A 12758-nucleotide genomic window follows, 5' to 3' on the forward strand; every position below is an offset into this window, starting at 1 on the left:
ACAGTGAACGGCACATTTTTTTTTTGGTTTTTCTGCGCAAGCCTCGTAACGATCGCCGGGTCTTGCTTACCTGTGGCTTTAAACACACATAGCTGCGCATCTAGTTTTGTCATTAATTAGTGTGCGTTGTCGGCATAACTCAACTTGAATTCTCTTTAAAGCACGCGCAGATCGTCCACCACTCTGTTCTTACGCCAGAGGTGTTCACTACGAAATCATTAACAACTCTCCACTAGACAAAATGCCGTTGGTGACCTTGTGATTGAGGCCGAGCGATGGTTCCCCATCCCGCCGTCGTCGCGCACAGCAAACACAGTGTGAAAAGCAGCTAGGTAGCATAAGACATGCGGCGGAGCGAGGCGTTGCGTCAAAGCCGAGTGCGCTACAGGAGGATCAGATGGCGCCCCGTCTGATGGGAAAACGACCCTTCAGGACCAAGCGCGCTGAATAGATGAGAGACCGTGGCGAGAGAGTCGCCGTCAAGGCGAAGCGTCCACACAACTAATGCGGCTACACCAGCTGCACGTGACCGTCCTCGCAAGTACGCAGACGCGTGCCTTTGAAGATAAAGCTAGCACCTTTACGTGAAGAAAACTGCATCCGCAAAACTAATGCTTTCGCACTCTCATAAAGGACCTGTCACACTAGCACGACATGACGCCGATTTGGTCTGCCAATAGCGCGTCTTCATGATGTCTGCGTCTATGTCACACTGCGCCGACGGAAACAGTCGGCCGACAGTCGGTGTCGGCGCCGCGTCGCTCGCAAGACGGCTGTCGGCCGACGGTCACCCAACTCCTATGTCACACTAGCCAGACAACGTGGAAAACCTCCCCACCGACCAGGCCCTCTCATTCTCACTCTCTTCTCGTGTCATTATACGTTCATTTTCTTAAACGAAGAGGCGTCGTGTGCTGTGCGATGTCAGCGCACGTTAAAGATCCCCAGGTGGTCGAAATTACTCCGTAGCCCTCCACTACGGCTCCTCTTTCTCTCTTTCCACTTTCACTCCCATCTTCCGCCCTTCCCTTACGGCGCGGTTGCGGTGTCCACAGAAATCAAGTGAGGCAGTTACCGCGCCTTTCCCTTCCTATAAATAAATCAGTTTTTTTTTAAATAAACCAGTTTTCTTAATCCTTTTATTTTTTTCTACCATGCGAAATTCTCCTTTCTGTAGCTACTCCCTATCTTATTTTTCATGGTTTATTCTCGGAGCTACTTAAGGAATGCTTAATTTTAATTCTATTCCATATTGTCACGTACAAGGTGATTGAGGATATCAAGAATATCAAGGGGTTAGCTCCGATACAACAGCGGTGAGCAGCACAGACGCAAAACCCACAAGCGACACTTCGTCGTCCTTCACCCAGTCATGCGCCACCTGGCAACGCTAGGTGGCATTACTCCCCCTTCCGAAAAAAAAAAATGGAAAAAAAAAGTGAAGACGGGCGGTGAGAAAGGTGTGAAAGTAAGAGTCGTCACAGGAGGTGGCCGTGCGTTATCGTTGGTAGTATGGCTTCAGCCGCACAATGTGCACAATGTCCACGCTGGGCTTTCGACGTTTTGAAAGTGCGGCGCCGTCTGGAATAACTTCATAACTGACATCACTCACACGACGCAACACTTTGTACGGCCCCAAGTAGCGGGAAAGGAGTTTCTCTGACAAGCCTGGACGGCGAACTGGTGTCCACACCCAGACTTGGTCCCCAGGTTTGTAGTGAACCTGGCGGTGCCGGAGGTTGTAGCGGTGCGCGTCAGAGGTCTGCTGCCGCCCGATGTGCACACGGGCAAGCTGGCGGGCTTCCTCAGCGCGGATGGCATACTGCTGGGCACCTGGCGGAAGCTGGTCATCATCTGGGCACGGAAGCATGGAATCGAGCATGCTCTGAACTTCACGCCCGTACACAAGTCGAAATGGTGTGAAGCGCGTTGTTTCCTGTTGGGCTGTATTATACGCAAATGTGACGTACGGCAGCACCTCGTCCCAGGTCTTGTGCTGCACATCGACGTACATTGACAACATGTCCGCAATCGTCTTATTTAACCTTTCGGTGAGACCATTGCTTTGCGGATGGTACGCTGTGGTCTTGCGATGCGTCGGGTAACTCAACTCAAATATGTGGTCGATGAGCTGCGAAGTGAAAGCTGTGCCTCTGTCGGTAATGACATACGAAGGGGCGCCATGCCGCAAGACTATGTTATGCATGAAAAACTCGGCTACTTCAGAAGCTGTGGCATGAGGGATTGCCTTTGTCTCAGCGTATCGGGTCAGGTAGTCAGTAGCGACTACTATCCATTTGTTTCCCGCCTGCGACAAAGGGAAAGGGCCAAGGAGGTCCATGCCGATTTGGTCGAACGGAATACGTGGTGCTCTAACGGGCTTGAGAAATCCGGCAGGCTTCAGAGGCGGTGTTTTACGGCGCTGGCATTCGCGACAGCTTCTTACATAGCGTTTCACAGTTGCGGAGAGTCCTGGCCAGTAATACATGTTGCGGACGCGAGCAAGCGTCCGTGAGTAACCCAAATGACCAGACGTCGGTTCGTCGTGGCAAGCAAGTAGAATATCCGCACGGAGCTCGCATGGTACTACCAGAAGGTAACCTCTTTCTTGGCCTTGGGAGTTTCTTTTATACAAGACGCCTTGCTGCATACAGAATGAACCAATGTGCCTAGATAGGCGTCGAGGGAGCGGCGTATCACGCCCTTCCAGATAATCGATGAATGGAAGGATGTCTGGATCAGCTCTTTGTCGATCCCTGAGCTCAGATGCGCTGAGAGCTCCTAGAAAGCCGCTGTCGCCATCGGCTGCAGCATCGTCAGTGTCAACGGGGGCTCGTGACAGCGCGTCAGCGTCTTCGTGTTTGCGGCCTGACTTATAAACAATAGTTATGTCAAATTCCTGAAGTCGTAAACTCCAACGTGCAAGTCGTCCCGATGGGTCTCGCAGATTTGCCAGCCAGCACAAACAATGATGGTCAGTGACGACTTTAAATGGTCGGCCGTAAAGATAGGGGCGAAACTTCATAGTGGCCCACACGACCGCCAGGCATTCCTTTTCCGAGGTAGAGTAGTTCGTTTCGGCGCGAGAGAGTGTGCGGCTAGCATAGGCTATTACTCGTTCAATCCCGTCTTGATGCTGAACAAGGACTGCACCAAGACCGATACTACTGGCGTCAGTGTGCACCTCTGTGTCAGCCGCTTCATCGAAGTGCGCCAGAACAGGGGATGTTTGAAGGCGCTCGCGAAGCAAAGAGAAGGCCGTCTGCTGCTCAGAGTTCCACACAAAGGCGGTGTCCTTCCTTGTGAGGCGCGTTAGAGGTTCCGGAATTTGAGAGAAGTCCGCAATGAACCGCCGATAATATGCGCACAGACCGAGAAAGCGCTGAACAGCCCTCTTGTTAGCTGGAACGGGAAACCGTGCGACGGCAGCAGTCTTTTCGGGATCCGGGCGCACCCCATCGGCGCTCACAGCATGGCCAAGGAACTTGAGTTCTGTATACCCGAAGTGGCATTTCTCGGGCTTCAGCGTGAGATCAGCAGAACGGAGCGCTTCCAGTACAGCTCAAAGGCGTTCGAGGTGTTGGTCAAATGTTTCGGAAAAAACAACTACGTCGTCCAAGTACACAAGACAGATCTGCCACTTGAGGCCAGTGAGGACGGTGTCCATCATCCTTTGGAATGTAGCTGGGGCAGAGCACAATCCAAATGGGAGTACTTTGAATTCATATAGGCCATCTGGAGTGACAAATGCGGTTTTTTCTCGGTCTCTTTCGTCTACTTCGATTTGCCAATAGCCGCTTTTCAAATCAATAGATGAAAAATACTTCGCACGTCGCAATCTGTCCAGTGAGTCATCGATGCGCGGCAACGGGTATACATCTTTCTTTGTCACATTATTCAATTTCCGATAGTCGACGCAAAATCGAAGAGTGCCGTCTTTCTTTTTGACAAGGACTACTGGTGAAGACCACGGGCTTTGTGAAGGCTGTACAACACCATCATCCAGCATCTCCTGAACCTGCGTCTGGATCACTTCTCGTTCTTTGGCAGACACACGATAAGGCTGCTGTCGTATAGGGCGAGCGTCTTCATAAGTAATGATGCGATGTTGTGTGATGGGCGTTTGACAAACCTTCGAGGAAGAAGCAAAACAGTGCTTGAAGTCCAGCAACAATAGCTCTAAGGCCCGCCGTTTCTCCTTCGACAAGTGGCAGTTAATGTCGATGTTGTCAAGAGATGGCTCATTAGTTTCGACTGCCGTGGATGTAAAACAGACCGGATCGTGCGTAACAGGGTCAGCGAAAGCGATAGCAGTTCCCGGAAACAAGTGCCGGTGCTCATTAGAAAAATTTGTGACAAGGAGTGCAGCCCGGCCATTGTGAAGCGACAATAAACTTCGAGCAGCGCAGATGCCTTGAGCAAGCAGGAGTGAATGGTTCGCTTCCGCTACAGCATCGCCGGCACGGAAATCGTCACAGGTAACTTCCACAAGAACACTGCTTCGCGGCGGCAGCGAGACGCTCTCGGCGGAAACGCGAAGTGCGGCATTGCAAGGACTGCTACTATCTCGTTCGGCAGATTGTCCCATCGAAAATGTGACGCGTCTATTTCGCAGGTCGATAACTGCTCCGTATTCTCGCAGAAAGTCAATGCCGAGGATAAGGTCACGGGAACAGTCACTCAAGACGACGCAACTAACGACGAACGTATATCTGTCAATCTGAATACGAGCCGTGCACATTCCCTTTGGGGTAACTATATGACCGCCGGTGGTTCGAAGGTACACACCTGGCCAAGCAGTGAGCACCTTCCTCAAAACAGTCGCCATGCGACCACTCAAAATCGAATAATCCGCACCGGTGTCCACTAATGCATTGACTGGAGTACGACCATCTAAAATAACAGGAATGTCCAGAGAAACGCTTTTGGCTTCCCTAGGGGACGGTACCAGCAGCTCGCGGTCGGATCGAAGCGGCGACGACGGGAGGTCTTCAACGCAGCGACTACCAGCGGCCTCGCCCCCGAAGGTCGCTGTTTTCAGTTTTCCCGACCAGGGCTAGACGAGCGGCCTTGTCCCTCTCGCGAGGAACCTTGGGTGGACGTCAATGAGCGCCTTGGTGAAGGGGAGCGGGACTGACGCTGCGAACGAGATGAACGCTGTTCCGCCAGATACTCTTCAATAACTCGGGGTCGTTGACCAAACCGGGGAGGAGGCGCGTCGATGCGGAAGCCGTGAAGACCGAGGCGTCGATAAGGACAATCCCGGTAAAGATGGCCTGGTTCACCGCAGTGGAAGCAGAGTGGACGGCGGTCAGGCGTGCGCCAAATGTCGGCTTTGCGTCGGGGCAGGGGACGTTCGTCGAAGTACTGCACTGGTTGCACTGAGGGCAGCGAAACTGTAGGCGGCGCGGGAATGGGTGGTGGTGAAGGGGGAGCCTGACTCTGCAGAACTTCAGCATATGTGGGACGGTTTTCGGTCCCCGACAGCAATGGTGGGCTCGTAACTATAGGCGAAAGAGGGCTCTTGAGCGCCTGTCGTACCTCCTCTTGCACTATAGCAGAAATGGAAGCTGGCGATTGCTGCATGGGGTTCCAGAACTTTCTCAGTTCTTCGCGCACGACACTGCAAATCAGTTCACGCAAAGCATCAGGATGCCGCTCGGAAGATGCAAATGACTCCGCAGTTGTGCCAGTATGGAGGGGTCGGTTATAAGCCGCGGCACGTTGTTGGAGCACCCTTTCCATTGTGGTGGCCTCCGCAAGGAATCCATTTACAGTCGACGGTGGATTGCGCACAAGGCCTGCGAACAGTTGCTCTTTCAAACCCTGCATCAAGTGCCTGACCTTTTTGTCCTCGGACATGGCGGGATCCGCTCGCCTGAAAAGGCGCATCATGTCCTCGACGTACGCTTGGACACTCTCATTGGGCATCTGGATGCGGGAGTGAATGGCACGTTCTGCATGTTCGCGACGATCCGCGCTAGTGTAGGCCTCGAGCAGTTGACGACGGAATTCCCGCCACGATGTTAACATTTGCTCTCGGTTCTCGAACCAGATCCGGGCGCCATCCTCAAGGCTGAAGTAGACGTTCCTTAGTTTGGCAGCATCGTTCCACTGGTTGAATGCAGCGACACGCTCAAACTGAAGGAACCAGTCCTCCACATCCTCAAAGAGGTCACCGTGAAAAGACTTCGGTACCCGAGGGGCCTGCAAGGTGTAGTTACAGGCCGGTGCGACGCCCGTTACCTGCTGAGCAGGAGCACTCGATGTCATGGCGGCGGGTGATGGCTGAAACTCCGGAGGCAGTCCCTGGAGCCGTCGACTGCAGCGATGCACGGGGGTGTCCAATGGCACAGGGCTGGCGCGACGTCTTTCAGATGGAGACTCTTGCATAGGTGATCTTACCCAGCACCTCCACCAGAATGTCACGTACAAGGTGATTGAGGATATCAAGAATATCAAGGGGTTAGCTCCGATACAACAGCGGTGAGCAGCACAGACGCAAAACCAACAAGCGACACTTCGTCGTCCTTCACCCAGTCATGCGCCACCTGGCAACGCTAGGTGGCAATATATTCGACCATACCAAAACATGCGCCTCAACAGTCGTGATTATGGGCCGAGACTGAATAGTGCCCAGTATTTTACGGCTCTGATTGCCGGATCGGATCAGAACGACGTCAGTGCTCGAAAAACAAAAACTGTCCACGGCGAATAAGAGACAGTGTATATTAAAAGCTGAAAAAAAAGGGAAAAAAATCTACCCTTGGGATCTAACTCACGACCTCCTGTTTGATAGCCAGCTGCGCTAACCACTGCACCACAGAAGTTAGGCCTAACCGCGACTTTCAGAGGTTGAGATATGGTTCTAGCTAATACGCTGTCTTGCAGTGTGAAAGTCGCGAAGGTAGTAGGAGCGTTTACCGCTTAACTGACTGTCCAGCTTGCTGAGAGTAAACTGCAGATATAGTTTGAATCATGCCATGTTTGGCAGTAACAGGTAAAACTTTCGGCGGATTTTCTAAAACCTTAGGCGGATTTCACAGGGTCGGCCGTGGGACCACGACTGCTGTTGGTTCTGCTGTAAAGTTTAAATGCAAGTTCTGCGCTTTTTGCGCACACAATTCTTGAAACACATTGAATTATGCAACAAAAAATTATTGCGTGATGCGTAACATATAGCGTTGAAATTGGGTCGCGAAGTAGCGACGCAGCGGAGACGTTAAACACAATGATCTAAGTGCGCAGGAGGATCGGCATCTCTGCTGGCTCCAGGAAAATAATCGCTTCTTTTCATCATTTCTTTGTCACGTACTATGTTCATTTTGCACTATTCTGTGCAGTTCGGAAAAGCGGAAAGATTGCTCACGGTCCCGACGAGCGCCACAAATCTATGCGCCCCGAATTCCCTCGCCCCGAAAAGAAAACGCTGCCGTTGATATTCCACACGCATTCGGCGGCCTCGGGTATTTTGGCGGCTCACGCTCGCGTTTCGGTCAGGGATTATGCATTGATTTTACTTTTCTACGTATATTAGTGCTGAAAGATGTTCGGTGTCGACATGGTGTACTGAGTCGGTTCTGCGTTTCGAGAAAGTTTTTGCTTGGCGGCCGATCTCTCGAAGACTCGGCCACCGACAGTCGGCAGACTGGTTTTGTCGGTGTCCCCAGCCTGAAAGCCTGTCACACTGGGAAGACATTTGGTTTTCGGTCGTGTTGGTGTCGTCGTCGGCCTAGTGTGACAGCTTGGTCGGCCGCAGACACGGTCGGCCGACGAGTTGGACGACTGTCGGTGTCGTTGTCGGGTCTGCGTCGGTGTAGTGTCGCGCTAGTGTGACAGGCCCTTAAGTAAGCGTCTCAACTGAATACTGTTCCTTGTCTCTTATTTATTCCTTGACAACCTTGAACAAAATAGCACTTGTTATCTCATAGGATGTCGCCGCGATCAGCACTGGAATACGGACAATCCGCCTTTTTCACAAAGCCGATCTGCGCATGCGCGCCTCTGCCCTGGTTGAAAACAAACCACTAACCCCAGCTGCGCATGCGTAGTTCTTGGCCTCCACGATCGGTGCAGCCGTAGATAATCTCGGAGGTCATGTGTAGTTAATATTCGTGACAGGCGTCCGCAATAGATGGCGTTAGCTGTCAAGAACACACACCATTTCGGTAGCACTAAGGGCGTTTTCAACCAGTAACAGACTAATTTTCAGCCACTCCCAGAGGGCGCCACATTTTGTGAAAAGGACGGATAGCGCAGCTGACCACAAGCAACAAGCAACCCTCTTAAAGAGCCTCCTGTAAGCCATGAAAATCACTAGCACACGTCTCTGTAGCGGCTAGTGCTGTATTTTGTCAGCACATCAGACTCGTTACAAGTAGTTCTTACTTGAAGACGCATTGTGCGCTTCCTGTTGGCCCTTGGTCTCGTGGGAACGTCTGGTGGCGGCTGATGTTGTCGCGATGTCCGCGTGTGGCACGCCCAGCACTGAAAGCAACAAGAAGGTCTGGTATGTACACGCGGAGTCTCTGAAAACACCTTGGTTCACGCTGAAAATTAGAAGGCGGCACAAGCTTCTGGGTCATTACTGGTTACTTGAGAGTGGCGCGGTCAGATTGTAGCGCCGGCTACTACCAGAGCATGGTACTATGGGGCTCAAACAATCTGAGCTTATGCGCGACACAGACCATGGTGAATTTTGTTTCTTAGGCCTGAAAATTCGAGCAGAAGCAGGAACCTGAATGTAGATATACCTTTTTTTCGAGTCTTTCTTCGTTGTAGAACCAAGAACCAATGTAGGTGAGGTATGATTTCAAGGAGCTCTTTGCGCTGCTATTTTACATTATCCATATTCTGGATAGAGCAATCGGCCACGTGGTGATAGGAAATGTAATCTTCTGCAGGCTCCGTCCAAAGTGATGCGGGAGAACGCGGTTGCTGTAAGCAAAAGCTACTCGCACCTTTGTGCAGTCTCGTGGTGCCCCACTTCTTGATGAGAAACTCTGAAAAATGAAAATTGAAAGTAAATTTAGGCCTTCAAGTCCCGGGAACTTATGTGAGCTACAAATGTTGCAAGGTGGATGCACTCTCCAGTTCCTCGAAATGCAACGGAAGACCATATTTTGTGTGCTTGAAAGCCACTGAGCTTTTTCTGGACGTTTAAAAAAGTTTCTTTACGTCGTTATTGAAAGGTCTATAAACAGTGTATGAGCTGTCTGTCGATAAGTTTCAGAAGTACTTGTCGCAACAAATGCTCGCATTTTTTCGGACTTAATCGGCCTATAAGGCTTTGCGACTACATTTGTTTTTCGGATGCATATCAACAGCATTTTAGCCATATATAGATTTTTTTTGGAATGCCCCGAAATTTTAAAGATAACTGCTTTAGATTTATTATAACCCTAGAGCTATAGGGGATACGGAGAACACAAGGTAAGAGCAGACTGCTTCAATTAGTTCGGTAATTAACTAAATGTGTTAATTAACTTAAATTTTTATTTTTAGAGGTATTTGTATTCGCTTAAACTGAGCTTGCCCTTCGAATACTATAGGCGATTAAAAAATTATAATTGTAGGCCGAGTTACAAGGTATACAAATGTTACACAGCGCCAGCGCTTTGATGAGACGTACATCACTCCACTCAGATATTTCGTGACTCCAGTGCGGTATTTAATGCGTATGCTTACGTGCATGCACTTTCGACCCGCGGCAAGAAGCGTGTAAATGCATGCTTACTTCCGCGGCTGTTGTTCATGTGTCCCAAAGGATCTAAAAGTAATCGTGAAAAGACAAGAAGAGTACATGTGTATACGCGCGAAATCGGATAGACCGGCATTGTAGAATGTGCAATATCATCAATATATTCTGCCATCCTCCTCTTCTCGATTCGTGTTGGCAACTCAAATTTCACTTTAAATGTTATTTTTACAATGCACGGTTCAATGTAACAGTTAAACCAGTGCCACAACATGGATACTCTTAATGCGGCCGGCTAAAATAGGCCGACGCTTCCAGTTGAAAACAACTGGTTTCATAATTGCCACACAATTATGGAATAATCAACAACTGAATGCTCGAACTATTTTTTCCTTTCGCATTAGAAGGAACTAAGCACACTCCATCCGATGTACAGTCTCGTCCACTTCTAGCTATAACACGGCCACTGTTTCTAAAGCGCCACTGCGTCCGACCGGGTCACGCTATAAAGAAACGTGGCAGGCCATGCGAAGCAAAACCTCCGGGTACATCTGTGCCTGTACCGCTTTGTTTCGATATGCGTCTGCGTCGGACGCAATGCGGCTTCGAAAGCAGCGACAGTGTTATTGCTAGAAGTGAATGACACTGTACCTATATTAGGGTGGCCAGATAGCAATTCAATAACCTTGTTCTTGAGCTAAAATTTTGTCCACGATAGTAGGTGATAAGCTGAAAAGTACGTTAAATCTCATATCTCTGCTAATTAACACCAGAAAACAAATACAAGCGTTAATTAATCATACAATGCCGTCAAAAAGTCGTGGCAAATAAGTTGAAGCCCCTTTGCATCTGTTATTACTGCTATGTGTCAGAAATAATCAGAGACGTTGTATTCGCACGCAGAATATTAAGCTCTTTTCCGTTTGACACCGACATGCATGGTGGAAAATAGTATTGGGGAAATGTTTCCTTGCTTCTTTTTTTATGCAGAAGTTTAGTGATTCAGCGGCACATTTGATCTCGGACTTCATCGAAATAAAAAAGTATTACGCGCCGTAGATATTTTCGCTAAAACTATATGTTCAAATGTTTCTTAGAATGAAGAAAATGCATACAATCATGATTCAGGTAAATGGCTGAAAAAAAAAAAAAAAAGGACAAGACAGCGCTTAAACCTGATAAGAGCAGAAATGGCGAAAGTTACTTTACAGGATGGTTTTCACTAACTGCATCGTCATTTTAATTCCTACCACTAAATAATAATCATAATCATCAATCATTATCATGACTAGAGCTAGTGTAGCCCTTATCACCTACATGCACTAACTGCATCGTCATTGTCATCGCTATTCTCATCCTCACCCTAGGACAGAAGAATCACGAATGTATAGCATACTGGCTAGCTCGATCGGGTGGGATCGGAAGGATAGTGGTTCGATTCCGATATAGAGTTTTTTCTTAAATGCGGAGGACACTCCCGGTGAATCCATCCTGCGAACGGACACGAACGTCACCATGAGCCTAGAAACGTCTTAAAAAATGGTATTACCGCAGGCAACTTTTATTCCGAGAATAACTAATTGGTTAATTAAGTTTCTGCCTAAATTACCAAAGAAGGACTTTAGCCAATTAATGGGATTTGCAAATTTTTATAGCACCTTCAGCAACCCCGCTCCATTATCTGCGATAGGAAAGCTGCACGTGTACTTTTCCCCAGGTCGATACGAATCCCGTGAAATAAACAAAAAAAAAAAAAAATCTCGTTCACTAATACATTCGCGTTCCGTAGTCTTCCTGCTCTCAACTGTAGTTTGAGCGAAGAATTGCGGTTGTGACCGGACGACCCCATTGCAGCCGATATGTTTGCGACGGTTTTTCGTCCGAATCGGCCACTTGGCGCACGTGACAGTTAAGCTGCAGCGAGCGTGCCGCGTTTTGCTCACATGATGCAAACTGAGAGGAGCTTTATTAGGTGTAAAACAAATCAAGAAAACAAATTCACTTTTTATTGCTTGGCTGACGCGGATGAAGAAATTACTGCCAACATATCGGCTGTCAGCTGCAGCGATGCCTCGTGAGATACCGCATCTGTACGCTGCTTTTGAGGCACCCTCATCACGGCCATATAGCCGATTTCATTTGCTGAAACCATGGTTGAGAGCAGCATGATCTTTGCGGGCGGATGCGCTAATTGCGTTTTTTCCCCCCGGTATTTCGTGGGCGTTCCTTCGAGCTGGGACAAAGGTACAGACGTGGCTTTCCAATATCGCAAATGGGGTTTCTAGAAGTGCTTTCCAGCTTTGCATAACGCAATTATTTCTAAAGCGGGTCTTTACTAACTTTGTTAAATAACTGAAATTATATGATTTTTTTACAAAACAAAAATGACCTTGTGTGCGAAAGGTGGCTGCCAGCATTATAGTCTCCCTCACTTGCATCTAATGTTTGGGACATGCGGTCTCTCTCTCTTTCTCTCTCTCTCTCTGTGTGTGTGTGTGTGTGTGTGTGTGTGTGTGTGTGTGTGTGTGTGTGTGTGTGTGTGTGTGTGTGTGTGTGTGTGTGTGTGTGTATGCGTGCATGCGTGCATGCGTGCATGCGTGCATGCGTGCATGCGTGCGTGCGTGCGGGCACACCCATTGAAAAAAAAAAGGTATTCAGTTATTGAAAATACCCACGGTGCAACTTACTGCGTTCGGCCACAAAGATGCGCCGAGGGATTGGAACTGTCCGCGTCGCCCCGGAAGGTTCCGCTTCATCTGTGGGACAACAAACATGGTAACACAATGAAACAGGCCTTCTGCGATGGTAACAGTGTCTACTACCGAGCAGTATGCGACCTAGGGGGTCTTTTGACGGCGTACTGAGTAGCGATACACGAGTCGGGACAAATAATTGAGAATATGGCGACAGTGTTCTTGCGTGTTTACTTGTTCTTGTATCCTGTCTCGCTGCGCTGGGAGAGGAGAAGCGTTGATAGTTAACGTTGTGGGGCACCGGCATAGTGCCGAAACTATGCGGATGGTTTTCTTGTCACTCAAAGGATAGTGTGTTTAAAATTAGG

At 49.2% G+C, this 12758-nt stretch overlaps 1 protein-coding gene across 1 annotated transcript in view; it reads right to left on the reverse strand.

Moving 5' to 3' along the window:
* The window catches only part of LOC146186192 (uncharacterized), a 45869-nt gene that overhangs the window by 27926 nt on the left and 5185 nt on the right, over positions 1-12758 (reverse strand). The window contains exons 5-7 of the mRNA XM_084607997.1: positions 12373-12453; positions 8961-9002; positions 8389-8487 (exon numbers count right to left, since the gene is read on the reverse strand). Of these exons, the coding sequence (XP_084464123.1) occupies positions 8389-8487; positions 8961-9002; positions 12373-12453 (222 nt within the window). The remainder of the gene's footprint in view (positions 1-8388; positions 8488-8960; positions 9003-12372; positions 12454-12758) is intronic.

Source organism: Amblyomma maculatum, chromosome 6 (assembly GCF_055883805.1).
Source record: "Amblyomma maculatum isolate TAMU_Amacu chromosome 6, ASM5588380v1, whole genome shotgun sequence".
In the NCBI taxonomy this organism is placed as follows: domain Eukaryota; kingdom Metazoa; phylum Arthropoda; class Arachnida; order Ixodida; family Ixodidae; genus Amblyomma; species Amblyomma maculatum.